Raw genomic sequence first — 21,179 nt, forward strand, 5'->3', positions numbered from 1 at the left:
AGAATTATGTTGCTAAGATTAGCTTCAAATTTAGCTGACATGTAAAAATTTCTTCCAAGCCAGAGCGTTCTTATCAACGGTTAAGCTTCATATGTATGCACAAAGTATGGTTAGTTCTAAAGCTGAATCAAGGGAAGGCGGATGTTTTTTTTTTAATTGGCGAAACGAATCGAAATATTAGATACGCTTCGGCATTATCGATAGCCCGATTATTTTAGAGTAGACTGTGCATTGTGTTTACAAACTTCAATCCACCAGGATTGAACTTATTAAAAGGAAAGCCTACTTGTCACAAGTTAATTATCGGAAGGAAATGCGTTTTAAAATGCCAGCAAACACTAAAATCACATTGGGATGCTTTAATGAACTAATTATAAATGAGTAGGCGAGGATCCAATAATTACCCATTTAAACATGCATAATACGTAGTAGTACAAAACTATACGGCCACGAACATAAAGCGTTAACCAAAAAAATTCTAAAACAAGAATATGAAAGAAAAACAGCAACATCTCAACGATGTGTCCACGGTTCGCATCTTAATGCTGGGCGATAAAGGTGCGATAATTGAAATATAATAATTGGATAAAGTTAATTATATTTTGCAATTCATCTTTCCAGGAGTGGGAAAGACAAGTCTGACCAATTTGCTGGCCAGTAGTGAAATAACGCCCACACCCGCTTCTCGCACCGTGGGCGAGGGATCCTGGAATGTCCAGGTGCGGCTACACGAGTATCCCAACTCAATGGACCTGCCTCCCTCGCCCACCTGGACCTCGCCCTCTTCCTCGGAGCGCTCCGAGAAGTTCCCGTATCCACCGAATACGCCCAGTGATATCCTATATTTCGTGGAATTCTACGATTTGAACAGCGATCTGCGCATGCGTCGCGATCAGCGCGATAGTTTCTATAAGAACATCGATGGCATTGTTTTGGTCTACAATCTGCAGGACCTGCGCTCGCAGGACAATCTGCACGATTGGCTGTACGAACCGTTGCGTCAGATTTGCAAGCATCGCCACCAACGCACACGGCCCATTTTGAGGCGCCAGCATGTTCCCATCCTGGTGGTGGGCACCAGATTGGATAAGCTGGTCCGCCGGCCATTGCGTCGGGGTGGGAGCATTGCCCACCAGTTGGCGGCCGACGAGATCCTCCTGAACTGCCTGGATCCCGAGAGCTTCGCGGACAAAGGCCGCAATCAGGGCAAGCTGCGCGGCTTCCTAAATCGCGTTGTCGAATTCAAGGAGCTCTTTCCACTCTCGAATCCCCGCCACCTTTAAACAGATCTCAGTTTATATTTTCTAGTTTGTTTTTAATAATATTTATGGAAAATACTTGTCGGATTATTTTGATTTTCTAGCAGATGGTAAGAATATGGTGAGCGTCTTCCCCGTTGTTTTTAGCTATGGCTTTATTATAGGTTGATATTAGAGGTATCTATAGGGTTTCAATAAAGTTACCATGGGCTAAAATATCCTTTAAATGGTTGTGTATTTTTCCATCCTGGGGAATTTGGGTTTTCGCCGAATCGGGAGGAATTTTTATTAAAAAAAGGTCAAAAGCTAAGGAAAATCTTTCATGATACTACACATATGTACATGTAGAATAAGGGTTATGGTCCTTACTTACATACAAAACCCAAACCCTTTAAGGGAAAACACGAAACTTATGTACAAGTAAACAAAATAAGAATGACTTCCTTTTACATATTTTATTTTTATATATCTCTTGGAGTTCTTGGTATTACATGATCTTGGATCTTCTGGGTTTTATAGGATCTTCCTATCCCGGAGGCCACTGCATCTGGCGTCCGCCGAGAAAGTGCAAATGCAAGTGGTAAACGGACTGGGCACCGTGCTTGCCATTGTTGATGACCACACGGTATCCCTCCTTCAGGCCCAGATCCTTGGCCACCTTGCGACCCACCAACATGAGATGTCCCAGCAGATCGGCATCTCCATCCTCAGCCAGCGAGAGTTGGGCAATCGGTTTGCGAGGGATCACCAGGAAATGGGTTGGTGCCTGGGGAGCCACATCATGGAAGGCCACACACTAATGAGGGTATAAAGATAATGCCGTTTATTACCTATCTATTGTCCCAGAAGACTTTGAACTCACCTTGTCATCCTCGTGGATAAAAGTGCACGGAATCTCCTTGCGCAAAATCTTTCCGAAAATAGTATCTTCGCTGGCAGCTGCAGTCTGCGATTTTTCCACTTCGCTCGCCATTCTAGCACCACAGGTTGCTATATGTCGAGAACTACTATAATACAGGGTATATAATAGCTGCACTTTAGATAATTAAGCAGAAATCGCGTGCACCTACCTGAAAACACGAAAGAAATTCCGGCCGGTCGTCAGAAACATCGAAAAAGCGCTGCCAACTGGGGTTTCAAAAAATCCATAGACAGGCCAAATTTAGGGTGTTATAAAGCTCACAGCTGCGTTCGTTAAAATGTTATTTATTATTATTTAAAATAGGAATTATTACAGGGTAATACAAGACTTGAAGAAAATAGTATAGTTTTCTTTAAATTAAATTTAAGCTATGGACACCTAGCAAATATCCTAAACGGTAATATCTCACATATGGACTTTGGACCCTGCTGCAACATATGGAAATCATAAGATCACTAAACCAGTAAAACTACTCTTCTGACAAGATCCAGTTCCTTCGTGGCAATATTTTTGTGATAACACTGCAATATCATCTGCAAAGTCTGAAGGAGAAATCAGCTTTTGTGACGTAATGTCGCCTTTCTCCTTATCGCAATAATAGCCCCGAGATTAGTTCAGAACTATCGGCTAGGTGCAAATTCCAATAATCCACTTGATATACTCGAGTAAACACTACTAGTTCCGAAATCGAGCAGCTGCCGCCTTGAAGGTGAAGGTGAAGAGTAACCCAGAGCCATGGCCACCACTGAGAAAGTCTCCACCGAGCGCAAGGCCAATCCGATTAAATCCTTCCTCACCGGAGGATTCGGAGGAATATGCAATGTGTTATCAGGTCACCCGCTAGACACCATCAAGGTGCGCCTGCAGACGATGCCCCGACCGGCGCCTGGCGAGAGTCCCTTGTACAGAGGAACCTTCGATTGTGCAGCGAAGACCATCAAGAACGAGGGAGTCCGAGGCTTGTACAAGGGAATGTCAGCCCCCCTGACAGGTGTTGCTCCCATCTTTGCCATGTGTTTCGCTGGCTACGCGCTGGGCAAACGCCTTCAGCAGCGCGGTGAAGACGCCAAGCTCACCTACTCCCAGATCTTTGTGGCGGGCTCCTTCTCCGGCCTCTTCTCCACCCTGATAATGGCGCCTGGAGAGCGGATCAAGGTCCTGCTGCAGACGCAGCAGGGTCAGGGAGGCCAGCGCAAGTACAACGGCATGATCGACTGCGCTGGAAAACTCTACAAGGAGGGAGGACTTCGCAGCGTTTTCAAGGGCAGCTGCGCCACCATGCTCAGGGATTTGCCCGCCAACGGCCTTTACTTCCTGGTATATGAAGCCCTTCAGGATGTGGCGAAGGCCAAATCCCAGTCTGGCCAAATTAGTACTACCTCAACGATTGTCGCTGGTGGAGTTGCAGGCATGGCCTACTGGATTCTGGGTATGCCAGCCGATGTCCTAAAGAGTCGCCTGCAGTCGGCTCCTGAAGGCACTTACAAGCATGGAATTCGCAGTGTCTTCAAGGATCTGATTGTTAAGGATGGTCCTTTGGCCTTATATCGGGGCGTTACGCCCATCATGATCCGTGCCTTCCCGGCGAACGCTGCCTGTTTCTTTGGCATTGAACTAGCCAACAAGTTCTTTAATATTGTGGCGCCAAATTTCTAGTTGAAAATAGGTGAAATAAATTTAGTGTCTCACTAAAGTGTTTTTAAATACTAAAAGAAATTGAATCTTATTATTATTATTATGCTTGGGGGGATTATAGTGGACTGTGCTTCCTGTTTATAACTAAACTTAAACGAAATATTGGGGCTTGCGCATGGTGATGCCATGATCAGCGAGAGCGGGAACCAGATCCTCCATGGCAAGCGTGTACTTTCGATCCTTGGGGTTCTTCTTATCCTTGCTGGAACTATGGCCACTCGAGTGCTGGATGTTCGTGGTGCGCGTTTTGCAGTGCTGCAGTGCATCGTTGGCAATGTCGGAGATAAATTTCTGGGCGGACACGGAGATGAGGCGCACTATTTGCGGGTCCACGGTGGAGAAGCCAGCCTGGAGGAGGGATAGATTGTCAATACTTAGTAATCTCCTGGTTATTTCCATTAAATATCTACCGTTTTCAGGGCGTGCATGGTCAGGGCGTCAGGAATGGTCGGTGTGTAGTCCTCCAGCTGTCGCAGAAGCTCATCCATATCCGCTTCCTCGGCGGTCGCTGGCACCTCCTCCACTTCCAAGACCTCGTCGTCGGATTCGAAGTCGGAATTTCCATGTGGCGGATCCAACTCCTCGTCCTCGGTGTCCGTAGCCGACGCCAGAGATTCGGCGGGTGTTATATTGATGTCCTCCCCATCAGAAGCCATTGTTTAGCGATTTTGTATGGTTTATTTCTAGAAATTGTTGTTATTTTGGTTGTGTGCTAATCGATTACGCCTGGAAAAAATAATCGGTAGCATTGAAGGAAAATCTCGATGTTTCGAACATGGCTGTAGGCTGAAGAACTTTTGACAGGGATGGGTTATAATCTGTTTTAGTTCAATAGCAAAGTATGTAAAAATTACTTAAGATATTTTTTCGTACTATTTTTTTTAATTAAATTTAATAATAACTAATAAGTATTAATTGTTTGAAGAAACGGGTAACAGTTTCCCCACCACACCCATGTCTCTTCCTATCGATAACAGCCTTGTATTGGTTTAACGATAACTTTCATCTGTGTGCAATCAGCAAATTTCAGATTTTCTGTTTACAATGGTGGGCTCCAATTTTGGCATAATTTACCACAATTCCGCTGGTAGCGGCAATCAGGGCAACCATGGACAATCCTCCGGAGCTGTCGGCGCAGGAGGAGATCGGGAGAGGAACACACCGGCCTCGCATCTTAGCGACTTCATGTCGCAGCTGGAGGATTACACTCCGTTGATTCCGGATGCGGTGACCTCGCACTATCTTAACATGGGCGGATTCCAGTCGGATGACAAGCGCATCGTTCGGCTGATCAGCCTCGCCGCCCAGAAGTACATGTCCGACATCATCGACGACGCACTGCAGCACTCCAAGGCACGAACCCATATGCAGACCACCAATACACCAGGGGGCTCCAAGGCCAAGGATCGCAAGTTCACCCTGACCATGGAGGATCTGCAGCCGGCTTTGGCCGACTACGGCATTAACGTCAGGAAAATGGACTATAGTCAGTAGTTAGAGGCTTAATAATGCCTTATGTTAGTACTAGTACTTTTTTCTCAAAGATGTTAATCCATCCACGATTTTGTAGTTCTATAACCTATGTATAACCAGTAAATATATGATGCTGTCAGCTACGTTTGTATCCAAATGTTGATGAAATTGGAATAAAAAACCTTTTAATTCTTTCAATAATTACATTACAGTGTATAAAAGCCCGAGAGCTGTTGTTACATTTGTATTTTCAAAGTATCCTTTAAGTTTTAGGGATTTAAGTCCATAGTATTACATATCGAGCATATACAAGGTAATTTTTTATTTTAAATAAGTATATCCGAAGTCTATAAACTAGGTGGCTAATACTAAGCGCTTGTTCATTGGCATGTTATGAATTTTCTGAAGCTGCGCGCTGTTCCCCCAGCCACTCGGAAGGCCAGGACGCCCGTGAATATGGTGACTATGTAGTTGATCAGCAGAGTGGCGGTATAAAGCTCGTTGGCATTGAGCAGGGTAATCAGGGAGACAAACAGGTGGCTGCCCACCACATAGGCTATGTGGAGGTAGTTGTTCGTGTCGAAGGCGTTGAAGAATATTACGCTCCAGAAGGTGTGCAGCAGGATGATGGACAGAGCCTGGGCAGCCGAGGTGACGAAAAAAAGCTCCGTTCCGCTTTTCAAGCCCATGGTTCCAGGGCCACTCTACAAATCGGGAGATATCATTATAGGGAGCATACTTAACATGTAAGCCACTCACCATATCAGCCAGCACATTGACCAGCGCAAACATTCCGGATATAATCCCGAATCCCAGGCCGGAGACATAGGCCAAGATGTGCTTGTTGTCCGTCACTCTCGTATCCTCCGCCACGGCGTGCAATCCTTGCTCCGTGCTGCGCAGGATCCTGTAGATAATGTACCGGAAGCCCTCTTGGAAGAACACCGAGAAGACCACGCCGAAGGCGATGAAGTCCTTCAGCGGAATGATGGCGTACCACAAGGACGATATTAGCAGCGACAGCAGCCAGAAGAAGGCCGCCGCTATGAGGATTATGATCCGCACCGGGTCATTGGCGATGGTGAAGACGAACAAGGCGAAGGGCGGTCCGAAGGCGATGAAGGTGCAGCCAAAGAACTCGGGCAACGTCATCTTTTCTTTGTAATATTCCTGGTCTGATTTTTTCGCTTGGATTGTGGGTGTTTTGGTTTACGTGGGAAGAGGAAGCAGAAACTGACAAGCGAACCCAGAGTTGCCAGACCGTTGCAATGCTGCTGGGGATGCCACCCTGTGTGGCTCCATTGTTTTTATACCCTACACAGTTGGATTAGTTTTGTTTTTAGGTACAGCTCCATTTTCAAAAGAGCTTTTTAACATAAGAATAAATTTTAGACTATCATAGCAATTGCAAATGAGTTTAGGTACAATTTTATTTCTATTAGCCTCGCTCGCTTTAAGCTTTAAGCTTTTAACTACAGGCAGTATACAAACTATATAAAGGGTATCAGCAGACCGGATATGACAATTAATAGTTTTGAGAGATGCCAGATTGCAGAACTGCAATGTTTTCATACCCTACTGTGTAGAGTCCGATTATTTTGAAAATAACTTGTTGCCAAAGTTCTATATATAAACATGAAATATGTAAGAACACAAATTTGATAAATGAAACAAGACAAAACTAAATTGGGTGACCTTTATAGAAACATTTGCATGTTAGAACTAACATTTCACACCATGCTCCCCAATTACCTCCCCCGCGTAGGGTGTTCGGATGGTCGCCTATGCGCGATTCACCCGCACTAAACAAAGGCCTCCATTCCACTTGCAATATTTTTGTTTGGGGCGGGATTAGTCACTATAAATTGACTCAACTCGGCCGTATTATGCGAACTGCATAATCCGCCGCAAACCAGAAGCGAATTGCAAGTGCCCAGCAGCAGATCGAAAACAAAAGCCCAGCGGAAGAACACAAAGAGTTTTAGGAGACCCCATATGCCCAGTGAGTAGAGTGAAATCTCCAATTAGCAGGTCTCTGGTGATTAACTTTGGTGGTCTTTTCACTTTTCCAGTTCACGCCGTGATGGCCAAGCGCCTGCTGCCCCACCAACTGTCCTACGAGGGGGATGCACCTGGTCCGGATGAGCTGGACAGCCCAGCCATCGAGGCGGCGGCCCTCGACATTCCCGCACCCGAATCTGATAAGGCGCTTCAAAAGGGTTTGTATAATCATAATCTTCCGTGACTAAAGGGCTTGTATAATTATAATCTCCCGTGACTACATAATATTACCCTGGAACCTCCACACTTGAGCTTTGCATCATTTCTTTGGGATACTTAGGACTGTTTTCCATTTTATTTGAAACTTGAGAGAAAAAAGAAATGATCTTGCCAAAAAGGAGAAGTCTGAGAGATAAATATCTGATCATATGAGTACTGGTGATAATGTTCTTGTTGAACATCTATAGATGCTCTATAGATTTTTAACAGAACGAGAGTTCTTCACTTTATCTTAATTTGCAATACTAAAAAACTTACAAAGTATATACTTTTTGACTTTTTAGGTGTCTGGGAGCGACCCACAACGAGTGAAGAGTATAAGCCGCCCACCGACGGGAGCACGGTGCTCCGATTCGACATCCTGCTGGCCCACATTATGCCTCCCGATGGCGAGGATGTGAAGATCAAACGCTTTGTGGTGTACGAGCTCACTGTGCGGCAGGATGGCGCCGCGGAGGACACTCAGCCGGCCAAAATCGAACGTCGCTACACCGATTTTCGGGAGCTTTATCTGGGCCTAAAGCGGCTACATCCCGTGGAGATGGCCAACAAGTACTTTCCAGCGAAGGTGCTGATGGGTAACTTCAAGTCTGAGCTAATTGGTGAAAGGAGCGCTGCCTTCGAGGCTTTCCTTACATATGTGGCGAGTCAGACGAAGCTCCGTGACTCGGAGGACTTTCTGCGCTTCCTGCAGCACGATGAACTGACTAGGGCGTGCCAGTTTTTGGATGAGCGGCGCCACGAGATGGCCATACCCATTCTGGAGAACTGTTTCCGTTTGCTGAACAAGATATACATGAATCGATCCCGACCTGTGCTCTTGATACTCTGCCGCCTGGTGGCGGCCTGCACTTCCTCGCCAGTGCCTCATCACGCAGCCGAGAGGTGGGCTCTATTGGCACTGAGTCGCTTTGAGACGTTGTGCGACATTGATCTGCTGCCTCTGTACATTCCCCTGCTCCACACCTGTGCCCACCTATGGTAAGTCCAATCGAAGCATCAGAAATATGAAAACCTATAAACTGAATCCATTATCCTTCAAGGTGGCAGCGTGGCCAGGACCAAAAGCCCATAACCGATCGACTGACTGACATGTCCAAGCAGGGCATCAACACTGCGAACACCGAGAACCTCATGCAGGCTATTCACAAGATCGATCCACGCACAGAAACCATTTGAATCGGAATCTCCACCAGAGTTATCATACATTTTGTTTAGTAGATTTTAGCCGTCAAGCGTAAAGTGCAATTAGAGAACATGTGCAATTAGTATTAAGGTGAAAGGAGTATTTATCAACCTTTAAGGTATCAGCAGTTTTTAACAATGCTGTTCGCCAAAGTAGATCGTATAGGAATTTTCAGTCACAAAACACAAATTTACCCCCTTTTGTCTTACAAATATGTTTTTCTGTTCAATGTCTAATTTAATTTTTCAAGCCACGGACTTTAAAATTAAAACGTCAAATATTTTATTTGTTTGTAAATTCATAATCTCAAAATAATTAACATAAAATATGCTCTTGTTTATACATGTAATATTGCGACTATCCTAAAATCTGTATCCGTAATGTCCTACTTTGGTAACTTTAGGGTTAGTTTAAGCGTGTTTATGTTTCATATTACGTATTGTTTGATTTTGTTCGTTCGTCTCTGTAGTTTGTAGTACAAACTTTGTACCCAGTGGGAGTTGTGATTAAACAATGAACTATTTCCCCGCCCAAAGTGAATCACACACGTAGTATCGAGAGTTCATGACGCACAGTCTGCAAATCCAAGATTGGAACTCCATATCAGCCTGAAAAAATATTAGACAAATCGAACACAGCTCCCAGAGTTATTTATTCTTACAGCCCAATGCCTTGTGATTGCTTTTTTCAATGAATAAATATTATACTCAATTGTTTTCCAGAAGAGAAATCGTTGTCTGTCAGTTTCGGGCATTTTAAACTAAATGGTAGGTGTATATTTAATGGTTGGTTTTACTATATGCTTATACTTGCTTATGAGTCATTTCGGGGTCTAAACTTAAGTCTAGGAGTGCACTAATTAGTAAATAACTTATTGCTATCCGCTGTGAGGATCTCTTGACCGCACTCAAAATGTACAATACGAATTATATATAACTTATTACGTCACACAATCGATTCAACTATAATATAAATAGAGGGGTACGTGCGTTTTTAACAAATTGTTAGCGCCCTTGCAACATTACATACATCATTTAAAATGTACAGAATCAACCAAATCCAGTTCCAGCTTCTATCCAATTAGCGGAAGAGTCGCGTAAAGGTTTTCAAAGCTTGCGAAATTGCTTTCGTGGTGTCCGCTCTGCAAAAGGCATATTATGTTAGAAATAGTATAAAATATATAATAGTAAAACCTCACCTCAGCACTGTGTTGCTAAATTCGTCCAACTGCTGCTGGGTGGCCGTCACATAGCCACCGCTGTTCTTTTTTGGCAGTGCCTCTAGAGCCTGGGCCAAAAACGGTTGCATTCTTTCATTGCCCACCACCTGCTTCAGTTCGTGCATCACCTCGGCCACATCAACCAGCATGTAGGAGTGCAGTTGGAAGACCGAAGCCTGGATCAGGTTCATCACCAAAGCTCCGCCATGCTGATTGGCCAGCTCCACCACCAAGGGTCGACACTCGACATTTCTACTGTGGTTATTCGTCCTGCCCCAGACCAACAGGTTAATAAAGAACTTCATCACCGAGGAGTTGGCCTCGCGGTGGTCCAACGAGCAGGCTATTAAAGCACACTGGAAGATCGGCGTGATGAGGCTGCTCTGGAGCAGTTGTTGGGGACAGCAGTCCAAGTAGCGCGAGGCCAAACGGAAGAAGTCGTCCACGGTATCGGGGTTATTTTTAAGGCCGTTCTCCATCTGTAGCAGGCCAAAGGTGGGTTCGATAAATGCCTGCAACATCTCCAGCAGTCCGCCGATACATTCGCTTGACTTGGCAAACTCGTCCACCAGTATGGAGCCCACATAGAGGAAACAACTGTGGTGCTGCACTGCATATAGCACCACCATTTGCTTGATCAGCGGTTCCACCAGCAGCATCGCCTGCTTTCTCACCATCCGGATGCCGTAACGGATCAGTCGACAGGTGCGCTCCATGATACGCAGGTCGCTTTGGTACTTATCCATTACCCTCGAGATCAGCGGCCAGGCGTCGTTCAGAATGGCCACCGTGGGGTGCTCCACTGTATCGGGAACGTCGGGACTCGTGTGCCGGATAATGGCGCATGCTCTGTCTATCCAATAAACGGGATCGGTGCGTTCTCCCTTCTGAACACTGGTTCCACTACTGTCCACCAGCTGGGCCAGCGGTTGCAGCTGGAAGCCAACGATTTCCCGCAGGGCAGGCTGAAGTTGCTCCCGCGGCAGGCGGGTCAGTATAAGGGAAATGCCCTTCAGCAAGCCTATGGCCACATCGTTGTTAATCTGAAAGCTGTCCAGGCTGCGGGCGATCTCCACCAGACCGCTGATGTGACACACCATCTTTTGGCGGCAGGCGGAGCAAATGGAGGTCAATGCCATGGCCGCAGCTGGAGCCAAGCCATTCTTCTGCTGCAGGGCGTACAGCAGAAAGTTGAGCACCGCCTCCAAGGATTCCGGATGGTTCTCAATCCAATCGCAGAGCTCGCCAATTAGCAGGATCGCAGTGTATCGAACTGCTATGTGAGTTTGCTCCGACATATTCAGAATCGCTTCCACGACCTTGGGGATCACCTCGTTTTCATCTCTGCAAGGGAAAGGGTAGTATTATTAATCTGATACTATCTGATAGGGTTTTTTACGTACGGCAGTATATTTTTGGCCACATTTTGCATAATAAATAGCGCCGCTTCTGTAGATTCCCATGTAGTTTCTGGTGCTTGCAGGATGTGGAACATTTGCTTGAAGCATGCTCCAGATCCCACTATAAAGGCCACGTCTTTTATCAGATCAGAGACCTTGCGTCGAAAGTCCTGAAAGGAAATGATAATTTTTTCGATTAAATAAGTTTTCCAATATTTTAAATAAGCTACGTAAGTCGAAAGCAAACAATTTACTTTAACGTTACTTTAAAGAGCGGTAATTTTAGCAAACTTTAAATTCAGATCTCTCTTTCTCCACCTGCTCTTTTGAATAAAAACCGGTTGTAGCGAGGAATGCCAAGTAAACTTAGGTGTAATAATCAATTGGCTATTTGACAATATGGTGAAATGTAAGGGCTCACTAATTGTGGATATAAACTACTATTAAAATATATAACAATCTTCAAAGCATTATTTTTAAAACAACTTGTCAAATAGTGCCTTCACAAACTTACAAAGAAATTGTTGTTTTCCTCAATGAGTCCGTCGTGGTCGCTTTCCATTTGCGAGTGCCGAAACAGGGCGCTTATCAGCCGCTCGATGTGCGGACGGAAGAGCGCCGTCAGCTTGTCCTCGTTGCGCTGGAAGAGATCCTCGCTGAGCTTGTACCACAGGTGGAAGGTGATCTCGGCCACCTCGTAGTCAAAGTGACCGACACACAACAGGACCAGATCCAATCCCTTTAGGCAGTAGTGTGGCTTCTGGGGATCGGCCAGCAAGTCGTAGAAGAAGGCGTCACATAGGGAGGTGAAAATCCTGCAGTAGTTGATCGTCTTATCGGTGTCCTCGTGCGCCACACTTAAGTGATAGGGTGTCTCCAGCATGCACACGGCTCCGAAGATCTGTGCCTCGACGGAGGACTCCGGATCGCTGGCGGCTTCCTGGCGCGTGTTCATGCAGGAGAGCAAAGCACAAACGCACTCGGTGGCATTGTCGTGCAGCTTGCCCGTGGTCTCCGGCAGCGAGAGCAATCGGAAAGCCAGCTGGGTGAGGGCGTTATTATACACATGCGAGACGGGGAAGGCGTGGATCACCAGCCAGGCACTGTAGGTGCGCAGCGCCGCATTCCACACGCGCTGCTGGTCGAGATCCTCCCGCTGCAGGCACATGCACAGGAACTTTAGGACGCACTCCGCGCTGGCGTCCAGCTGCTTGTGCACCTCCTCCCGCCGATTGGCGCCCAATCGCAGATACCGCGAGTCTATTTCCTCAGGCAGCACCTTAAGCACCTCCAGCAGGGGCCAAATGGCGGCGGGATGTGGGGCCAGGGTCACCAGGAGATCGTTGATCGGCTCTTGCCAGCTGGCCATTAGAAGGGCCAAATCGGCCACCGCCAGACTGAGCTGCGTCACAATCACATTGTCCGTCTGTTCGTCAATCTGGCCTATGTGCGTAATCAGGGAATCCCGCAGGGATTCGTGCGTGTGCGGGGGCAGTTCGCTGAAGGAGTTCTGGATCTTATTCCGCATCGTCTGGGCGGCAAAGTAGTTGGCGTGCAGATCTCGCTTTTGGTGCAGCAGCTCGTCCGCAATCGTCCACGAATAGATCTTCAACGAAATGCCATTTAAATCAGCCACAAAAAAGGAAATCTAGTACACCGGGCGACTAGCACTCACCGACTTCTGGAAGTCCTGTAGCCATTTGTTGGCCTTCTCCTGTTCCTTGGGATTGTTGCCCTGGAAGAGGGCGCTAATTGCTTGGTACACCACGTCCACCGAGTACGTATCCATTTCATCGGCAGCTATAGTCAGCGCATAGATTTTCTTAACGATTAAATTATTATTATATTTTTTTAGCGATGGTTGAGTGCGTACATCCCGTGTAGTGTAGTGTATCGATAACGGCAGTGGCGTGCGATAACATAGAGGTGCATGTGATCGATAGTCGACTGCGACCAGGGCTGCCAACTGCTGAAAATATCGTTTTTTTGTAATTTTTTATAGAAACTATTTTCTTATAATAGATAACATAGTAAAAAAACAAATACCTTTTTTAATTTAAATTAACAAACCAAAACAATTTAGTAAATTGCAGGACTAGTCTTTTACAATGCAAGAGCAAAGCAAAATATTTTATTTATTTAAGATATCATTTTCTACAACAATGTTCGTGGTTATTTTATATATTAATTTTTAAATTAAAAATAAATAATTTTCTGCATCGTTCTGTCGTGAACTATCGAACCAAAATATCGATAACATCTAGGGTCCCCAACAGCATCTCTGATTCCTGGATTCTGATTAGATTCTGCCATGGATTCGGACAGCACCGTCACATCCTTGGAGGAGAACACGGAGAACTTTTGCTCGAATCCCACGCGCGACATCCTCGCCGAGGGCATCACCAATCTCTTCAAGCCGACCATCGAGCGGCTGGACGAGCGCGTGGCCTCCACCATCCAATTGCAGGCGGAGCTGCGTGGCCAACTGGACGCACTGGCCGCCCAGCTGCGGGACATCGAGAAGGCCCAGAGTCAGATACCCGAGTTCGCGGACAAGGTGAAGGAGCTGCTGAACGTGAAGCACAAGGTGACGGTGATCAGCAACGTTCTGGGCACCAGCCAGGAGCGGCTCACCAATCTGCACAAGCTGATAGAGAAGGAGCAGCGGCGGCGACAGGCGCTCCTGGACTCTGCGCTCAGCACCAACATATCCTAGATACTGTCCGTCATGGAGACGCCCTACACCGACCACTTGAGCCTGGAGGACTTCGAACAGGTCTATGAGCCAGCGGAGGATTCGTTCCTGCTGCTGGATGCTCTGGAAAAGGATCTGCCGTACCTGGAGCAGCTGCAGCCGCATCTTTGCGTGGAACTGGGCTCAGGTTCGGGCGTGATTATCACGGCTCTGGCAAAGCAACTGGCTGGATGCTCCCTTTGCCTAGCCACAGACATCAATCCCAAAGCCTGTGATGCCACCCGAAGAACTGCTGCCCGAAATGGTGCTCGTTTGGATAGTATTCGTTGCAATCTAGCTGATGCACTGCGTCCAAAGACAGTGGATGTGCTCCTCTTCAATCCACCCTATGTGGTGACCAGCGACGAGGAGCTGCAGACGCAACAGTTCGATTGCCACAGCGAATCCTCAACGGAACGCAATCTGGTCTTCTCCTGGGCCGGCGGACAGAATGGGCGACGCATAACAGACATTCTACTAAAGCAACTGGATGACATACTTTCGCCTCGGGGCGTTCTTTACCTACTCCTTTTGCGGGAGAACAAGCCCGAGGAGATTATCAAATACCTAGAGGGCCTCCAGTTCCGGGCTGTTAATTTCATGGAGCGACGCATTCCTGGCGAGCATCTGTACATACTGAAGGTCACCAGGTCCACCTCATCACCATGACTCGTGCAATAATATCAAAATCAAGTTGTATTTTAATTAAACGGTAACAATTATGAAGTTAAAGTTAAAATTTGATACTTAAATTAAATAATATGCAGAACAATTTTAATTAAAGTTTAATTTATTTAAGGAAATTCCTAGTTATTTCTAGCTTTATAAAGTTAATGGTCAATTATATCAAAGTTCCCTGAGTTTTCTATAAAATTGAAGATATAAATGACCTAGAAGCTATAAGATAAAATTCAAAAACACAGAAATTAATTGTCATTGAAACTTAGCTCTAATATTTTCGTAGAAAGCTATATTTCAAGCTTTTATAGAGGAAAATTCAAAAATTTTGGCGCGTTTTTTAGACTTAATTTTGAATTTTTGTTTAGTAATATTCCTCTTTGTACCAACGCATCTGTTTATAATGCTCCAAAATAGAACTTTGTGATAGTAATTATTTCCGGTCTCCAGATTGTGTTTAATCCAAGTAAAATGCCAATTGAATCCCTTCATCATCCCTTACTAAATATAAACGTTTTTTCCATAGGGAGGTTTGCAGAAACCTGTATTGTCAACCCCCGAAAACATGAAAGATGGGAGGGGTGGGTCTGTTCAAAAGGCCAATCAATGAATTATGTACCTATATGTGTTTGTGGATAACGCAACTCCATCCCCATAAGTGGCCCCCTACTTCCTATCCCATCGCAGGGGGTTGTTGCCCCACCCGAAATGATACAAACATCGCCAAAGCAATTGAAACAAACTTTTTATTGGCATCTAATAGATGCCAATAGGTATGTACGTATGGTTTTTGCTTTTACGTAATTACAAGTATTTATTTCATCGTTCAAAATTGTTTCATATTCTCTCTTTCGATTCGTGGTTCAGTTTTCTGCCTTTCTGTACTAAATGGATGTTAGTTTCGCACTAAGCGGGTACATAAATAATTGGTATTTACAAAAATGCATGAGATTCTTTAACATTGTCTGTGGCCATCGTTATTATTGTTATATCTGGTATCAAATCGGTTTATTTATCTTCGGCATATGTATCAGCTAAATTGAATTCAATTATTCAGTTGTTGGTAAGCAATTTAAGCTTAGAGCCATTTGCTATTAGATCTGGGTCAGTGGGTGGTCTGTGTATATGTATGTATGTCTTTCTGGGTTATATCGGTTATAGTGGAGGATAGTGTTCTTTTGGGTGGTTTCGGCGGCATTCGGTATCGAGCACCTTGATTGACCAACTGGGCACATTTCTTTGTCAAATATCAGTCGTTATATTTTAAGAACTCGTATTGGGGGCTGTGTATAAATAGTTTTGGATACCCTTACTAGTAGATTCATGTAACATTAAAAGTTTATTTCTTGCTCATTTTTCGATTCTCGGGTCGGTTTTTACAATTTACAAATGAATTAGGCTTATCATCGATTATCGATTCGCTCGCACAATTTCTCAACAGAATAATAGACCCTTCGCTCTAATACTGACATATGTAAGTACTTAAGATTATTCATAGTTTATAGTAAAATGCTGAAACGAAACAGAAGGGTAGAAACTCAAACTTCCCGATGTTTTGTATTATCTGCCCCAAAAGCGAAGACCAAGAAAGTCCCAGTGCCTTGGGTGTGGGAATTTTTGGCCACAATGGGCGCGAAAATTTTGAAACCATAGCTAAAACTTGAGTGTCATTGAATGAGTGTCGAAATTGGGTTTTCAATGATTTTTGCGATTTATTTAAATACAATTTTTATGTTTTTTATTTGTTTTGTATTTAATTGCATTTGCTGTTTCTTTTTCATTTTTGTATTTTTTGCTTCTTTCGATCATTCATAAATGTAACGTCTAATTTAATAATGAATTTTAATATTTTGTATGTGTGTGTGTGTCAGTGTTTAATTCACGGGCTTCGTTTACGCTACATTTTCAATCTTTGTATAATTTTTTGTTTTACGCATAAACTGGGCGTTTAAATTAGGACTTATGACATAAAGGAAAGAAAGATTTTGGTTTTTGTTTTTTTTTTTTTTGTATATAGTGGGGATGTTTACTTTTTGTTTGGTTTCCGTATAGATTACTTTCATACGAAAATGCCTTCAATTACAATTTTTGTTTGTTTTGTAGTTTTTTATAAAAAAAGTACACATAAAATACAATTAAAATAAGGTAAGAAATAAAAAATTATTTCTTAAACATAAAAATTATATACTTTTGCGATTTTTTTGTGGTTTTTTCTCCTTCTTCTTCTCCTTGTTGTGGTTTATTTTCTGGTTGTTGGTTTATTATTATTTTTTTTGTTTTGTTTTTTTGCTTGTAACTTTTATTTATTATTAATTTAAATTTTTTGTTTGTTTTTGTTTGTATTTTTGACTACATTATTATTACGCCTGATCGTCCGAGCCGGAACCGTCATCATTATCATCATCATCGTCTATATAAGATGAGGGGGAAATCAGGTGATTAGATGGGGGATAGAATGAAGGTATTTTCGTCAACTCACCATCACATTCAATGTCGTCCTCCTCACCATCGTAGGGGATGTCGTACTCGTCGCTCTCGATTTCACTGTCGCCCTCGATGATCTCGTCCAGAGCCTCTTCCTCATCGGAATCGCCATCGGCGGCGGCGGCGGCTTTCTTGGCCTTCTTTGATTCTGCGGATTTGGCCTGGAAAAGCAAGTAAATAAGATACGAATTAGTAAAAATGTCTTTGATTCTTGATTTTATTTAATGCAAGTTCATTAAACAGCTGTAGGTATTGAACCCTGGCCTTTATTATCCCTAAATACATATAAAATATGTTAATATCTACCCATCTAGATAAGGAACCCAAAGGAAATGGCAAAGTTTCGGGAAATGGTCCTACGCGTCCAACTCAAACCCACACATCTCCTTGATCAAGGGCATCCAATACCCCTCTTAACTTTCCTGTGCGTGTGTACATAGTCATAAAATGTATATTTTCAGCCCACAAAACAAGCAGCCACGAAAATCGTTATTTTCGCCGTAAAAAAACATTTGAAAAATGCGCGCGCCAATGTAATTCGCTGCGGCAAAGAGAGAGAGGGAGAGAGCGAAAGCGAGAGAGCGGATTACAAGTGCAGCCGTGTTACATCGTTGTTGTGTATGTATTAGGCGACATATTTACTACATAAGGGGTAGAAAAAAAAACAATAAGCAGCGACGCCGGCAGCGACATATGTATCCGCATCCATGAGATACGAAACGAAGCCAAGCGTGCCCTGTAAAAACGGGAGAGTGCGAGAGAGCCAAAGAGAGTACCTGAGAGAGAGAGAGTATCTGAATCCGTGAGAGCGTCCCGTTCGCAGAAACTGTAAACTGTACCTGAACTGCATGAATGAATCTTTCTCTCTCTCACACGCAAACGACAGCTGCTGCAGCGACGTCGGCAGCGGAAAAAAGGCGCAAAACAACAACATGCGTGGGTTCAACTTTTGCCGCTGGCCAACCAACAACAAGATACATATTATGGTATATGGGCATACGGTTGTATATAGGCGGTCACGTTCCCAAGTCAAAGAGTAGCCGCAAATACATGGGCCCTATTTACCAGACTGTTACAAAGCGGAAAATGCGGAAAACAAGCGGGCTGTGGAAAAATGTGCAAAATTAATGGCCAACCCAACCCGCCCCCTTTCTTTTATTCCGCTTACAGCATAAGTCACGAGACCCAGAACTCGGCAAATGTGCAATTGAGGATTGGGAGGGAACAGGGTCCATCAGGAGTGGGTAGAATTTGGTACTTGGATTACTACCACACAGTTAATCCATGTTCTGCTAATCGTATCTTGATTAATTGAAAAGATACTTTGATGAAGAACCATATATCAGCTAGTATTAAAAGATGTTATAATCATTTGCTTATCTTTTCTTAAGATATTAAATACTTTTAAATTAAAAACTGAGCATTTATAAAAACAACTAAGGAACGGTACAATTTTTTTTAATTCTTAAATTTTCTTAAGAAAAATGAAGGGCATAAGTACAAACATTTCCACTGTTATGATTTTTTTTAAATGCCCTCCAAGAGTTTCAAATCTTATCTACTATTCTAGAAAATACCCCACTGTACTCTATACTTTTACTTAAACTGAAAGTATCTTAATTGATTTGTAGGTAAACCCAAGATAAATAACTAACTAGAGCTAGCGACACCCTGTAAAACTGTCTTGTTTTTATGTACCAAAATAAATACGCATGAGGCAGAGCAGAAAAAAAAAGTGAAAGATAAATGTAAGCACAAACGCAAACAGACAAAACGGCCCATGGTGTGTATACAAATTACGAGGGAGCGGAGAGAGTCGCTCTCTCCTTCTCTCTCCCATTTGTATCCGTATCTATGCCTCTCAAGTGAGCAGGGCACTCTCGCTCTCTCGTTAAACTGTACATTTTTATTTCGAGTTTGAGTTTGAGAAAAGCGCTTGATTTGCCAATTTATCTGCCTTACTGGCCGAACTATTTTATTTTTATCAAGAAATGTGCTCCTCGATTATGGAATGCGACATTCGCAGTCGTCGTAGTAGTCCCCCCTTCAAAAGTTGTTCAAATACCGCGTGCTCTTCGCGATGCTAACCAAAAATAAAGTGGCAAAACATGACATGAGTAATTTACCGGCCGGCAATGCTGTGTGTTTTCATTGAGAGAGTGCATTGGCATCGCTTGGCGTTTGCATTTGCAATTGCCGTAGTAGCTCTGCCTGATAAATAAGGCCAAGAGTATGAGTTATATCTATTGCTTGGTAATATGCCTTTCAGTCGAACACGTCAATGCTAATGACCTATGGAGAGGGGCGAGGGGCTACGAGGTTTATTAAAAATACATTACCCACCCCGCACAGAAACAAAAAACCCCTGGCTAACTGTACTGTACTCCCGGTCTATATGTACGATGGCCCTCTAACCTCGATTTGAACCTAACAACAATAATCTTTGATTGCCGGACCCGCAATCATCTTGGTTAATCGTAAACAACACACACACATATCTCTTGCTCTCTCTCTCTTTCTATCTTTCTATCTTTTTGTGGGTATATAAGCCACTGAGAGAGTGCGCTGTTCCGAAAAACGTGTGTATATCTATTTCTAGAATTTTTCTCAGCCACAAAAAGTGGAACTCGCGTTTATCAAGTGAATCATTTCTTTGGTGAGGAAGAGGGAAGGGGGGGGGGGGGGGGATCTTTCGATTTTACCGCGTAAACAAAGAGTTAGAGTTAAGAGATCCGAGAGATACTCACTTCTGCTGGCCTTTTGGTGCCTTTCACGGATTCCTTTGCGGGGGCAGCGGCGGCGGCAGCATCGGCGGCATCCTCGCCGTCCTTTGACGTACCGTTATCGGCCGCATCGCCGGCGGCATCGGCAGCGGCCGCCTTATCCTCGGCGCCCGCCTTCGCCTTGAGATCGTCCTTCACGGAGGAGACCTCCTCCGCCGCCACCTTCTCCACGGCCACATCGCCGTTGTTCTGTTGTTCCGTAGCAGCCGACATATTTTTTATGATGATTTTGAATTATATATGTTTTCCGGAACTTTCAGTATAGCGCTACGTTATATAGAAGAACAGTGCGATTTTTGGCTTGTTTTGGTTATTGTATTTCGATTTCTGAATTGACAGAAAACCAGCGCAAAATACTCGGGGAAGGCGAGAGAGAGACAGAGAGAACCGCACCGCACGAAGCACACAAACACACTGAATGCGATTCAGCTGCGGTCCGTCTATTTAAGCACTTGCTCTCTGCGAGAGAGTAACTCTCGCTCGACCGCTCTCCCTCAGTACGCACCGCTCTCTCTCTCTCTCTCTCGGAGCTAGGTTATCTCTCTCCCACGCCATTGGCCCAAGCCGTGGCAATACACTCAAAAAACCGCCGCGGCATTTGTACAGCCGCAGTCGATGGCGGCAGCGCAGAGAGAAGACAACAACAACATCCCACAGAGCGAGCGTTGGATTTTCTAAATATTATTTTGCGGTGATTTTCTGTCGATTATATATATATGGGTATCTATATAATAGAAGTTAGCCATACATCAGGCGGCGCTACGAAAGGCAAAAGGATTTTTGTTGTTAAAAAATTCAATCGTAGGCCCCACTGATATATCGTGTATCCCTCTGGTTTCCTAACCAACCGATATGTTCACCCGTCGACGGTTCGTACAAGACTAAACTTGCCGTCTGTTCGATGGCTAGAAATTGCCGCTTGCTTCTTCTTGCTCGAAAACGTTTCCACACTTTTTCGCCTATATCTCAAATACCGCTGTTCGGATCGGTTCCGAGACCGATCGAGGCTATAGCCAGCGGTATACCCTTAATTTTGGCTTTTTTCCCAAGGCGCTGCGATCAAAAC

The 21,179-nt window shown here is 44.4% G+C and overlaps 10 protein-coding genes across 12 annotated transcripts; 5 read left to right on the forward strand and 5 right to left on the reverse strand.

Annotated features, from left to right (window-relative positions):
• The first annotated feature begins 114 nt into the window (after positions 1–114).
• On the forward strand, positions 115–1,486 carry LOC108010840 (rab-like protein 3). The gene is made up of 2 exons (XM_017075813.4): positions 115–558; positions 622–1,486. Exons 1-2 carry the CDS (start codon positions 492–494, stop codon positions 1,281–1,283), a joined length of 729 nt encoding a protein of 242 aa, XP_016931302.3. The 5' UTR covers positions 115–491; the 3' UTR covers positions 1,284–1,486.
• Positions 1,487–1,699: 213 nt separating this feature from the next.
• HINT1 (histidine triad nucleotide binding protein 1) lies at positions 1,700–2,469 on the reverse strand. Of its 2 annotated transcripts, none has more exons than XM_017090275.4 (3): positions 2,330–2,469; positions 2,122–2,263; positions 1,700–2,055 (listed from the first exon to the last, which is right to left on the reverse strand). In XM_017090275.4, the coding sequence occupies exons 1-3, from the start codon at positions 2,368–2,370 to the stop codon at positions 1,786–1,788; spliced, it is 453 nt and encodes a 150-aa protein (XP_016945764.1). In that variant the 5' UTR covers positions 2,371–2,469; the 3' UTR covers positions 1,700–1,785. The 2 variants fall into 2 exon arrangements, with proteins under 2 accessions (XP_016945764.1, XP_016945763.1); XM_017090274.4 differs by having other exon boundaries at positions 2,122–2,266.
• Positions 2,470–2,916: 447 nt separating this feature from the next.
• On the forward strand, positions 2,917–3,897 carry colt (carnitine/acylcarnitine carrier protein colt, mitochondrial). The gene has a single exon (XM_017090272.4). It carries the CDS (start codon positions 2,917–2,919, stop codon positions 3,835–3,837), a length of 921 nt encoding a protein of 306 aa, XP_016945761.1. The 3' UTR covers positions 3,838–3,897.
• Positions 3,898–3,922: 25 nt separating this feature from the next.
• On the reverse strand, positions 3,923–4,614 carry Taf10 (TBP-associated factor 10). The gene is made up of 2 exons (XM_017090273.4): positions 4,287–4,614; positions 3,923–4,224 (listed from the first exon to the last, which is right to left on the reverse strand). Exons 1-2 carry the CDS (start codon positions 4,530–4,532, stop codon positions 3,967–3,969), a joined length of 504 nt encoding a protein of 167 aa, XP_016945762.3. The 5' UTR covers positions 4,533–4,614; the 3' UTR covers positions 3,923–3,966.
• Positions 4,615–4,868: 254 nt separating this feature from the next.
• Taf10b (TBP-associated factor 10b) lies at positions 4,869–5,553 on the forward strand. Its single transcript, XM_017068827.4, has one exon. It carries the CDS (start codon positions 4,921–4,923, stop codon positions 5,368–5,370), a length of 450 nt encoding a protein of 149 aa, XP_016924316.3. The 5' UTR covers positions 4,869–4,920; the 3' UTR covers positions 5,371–5,553.
• A 27-nt stretch (positions 5,554–5,580) lies between these two features.
• aph-1 (gamma-secretase subunit Aph-1) lies at positions 5,581–6,589 on the reverse strand. The gene is made up of 2 exons (XM_017068815.4): positions 6,109–6,589; positions 5,581–6,053 (listed from the first exon to the last, which is right to left on the reverse strand). Exons 1-2 carry the CDS (start codon positions 6,499–6,501, stop codon positions 5,730–5,732), a joined length of 717 nt encoding a protein of 238 aa, XP_016924304.3. The 5' UTR covers positions 6,502–6,589; the 3' UTR covers positions 5,581–5,729.
• A 551-nt stretch (positions 6,590–7,140) lies between these two features.
• Snx21 (Sorting nexin 21) lies at positions 7,141–11,604 on the forward strand. Its single transcript, XM_017089766.4, has 4 exons — positions 7,141–7,351; positions 7,422–7,568; positions 7,914–8,610; positions 8,673–11,604. The coding sequence occupies exons 1-4, from the start codon at positions 7,345–7,347 to the stop codon at positions 8,806–8,808; spliced, it is 987 nt and encodes a 328-aa protein (XP_016945255.3). The 5' UTR covers positions 7,141–7,344; the 3' UTR covers positions 8,809–11,604.
• On the reverse strand, positions 9,590–13,332 carry Tnpo-SR (transportin 3). The gene is made up of 5 exons (XM_017089764.4): positions 13,110–13,332; positions 11,949–13,040; positions 11,438–11,604; positions 10,014–11,378; positions 9,590–9,956 (listed from the first exon to the last, which is right to left on the reverse strand). Exons 1-5 carry the CDS (start codon positions 13,221–13,223, stop codon positions 9,896–9,898), a joined length of 2,799 nt encoding a protein of 932 aa, XP_016945253.2. The 5' UTR covers positions 13,224–13,332; the 3' UTR covers positions 9,590–9,895.
• Positions 13,333–13,711: 379 nt separating this feature from the next.
• Positions 13,712–17,193, forward strand: HemK2 (HemK methyltransferase 2). Its single transcript, XM_070994283.1, is given in 2 exon segments — positions 13,712–14,062; positions 14,135–17,193. Coding segments are annotated over 2 exon segments (1,020 nt in total). The 5' UTR covers positions 13,712–13,745; the 3' UTR covers positions 14,838–17,193.
• On the reverse strand, positions 17,104–21,093 carry Bacc (nuclear regulator Bacchus). Of its 2 annotated transcripts, XM_036821932.3 has the most exons (4): positions 20,962–21,093; positions 20,078–20,380; positions 17,326–17,491; positions 17,104–17,256 (listed from the first exon to the last, which is right to left on the reverse strand). In XM_036821932.3, exons 2-4 carry the CDS (start codon positions 20,324–20,326, stop codon positions 17,207–17,209), a joined length of 465 nt encoding a protein of 154 aa, XP_036677827.1. In that variant the 5' UTR covers positions 20,327–20,380; positions 20,962–21,093; the 3' UTR covers positions 17,104–17,206. The 2 variants fall into 2 exon arrangements, with proteins under 2 accessions (XP_036677827.1, XP_065724934.1); XM_065868862.2 differs by lacking the exon at positions 20,962–21,093 and having other exon boundaries at positions 20,078–20,526.
• Positions 21,094–21,179: the final 86 nt, after the last annotated feature.

The sequence above is a fragment of the Drosophila suzukii genome, chromosome 2L, assembly GCF_043229965.1.
Source record: "Drosophila suzukii chromosome 2L, CBGP_Dsuzu_IsoJpt1.0, whole genome shotgun sequence".
NCBI classification, from domain to species: Eukaryota; Metazoa; Arthropoda; class Insecta; order Diptera; family Drosophilidae; genus Drosophila; species Drosophila suzukii.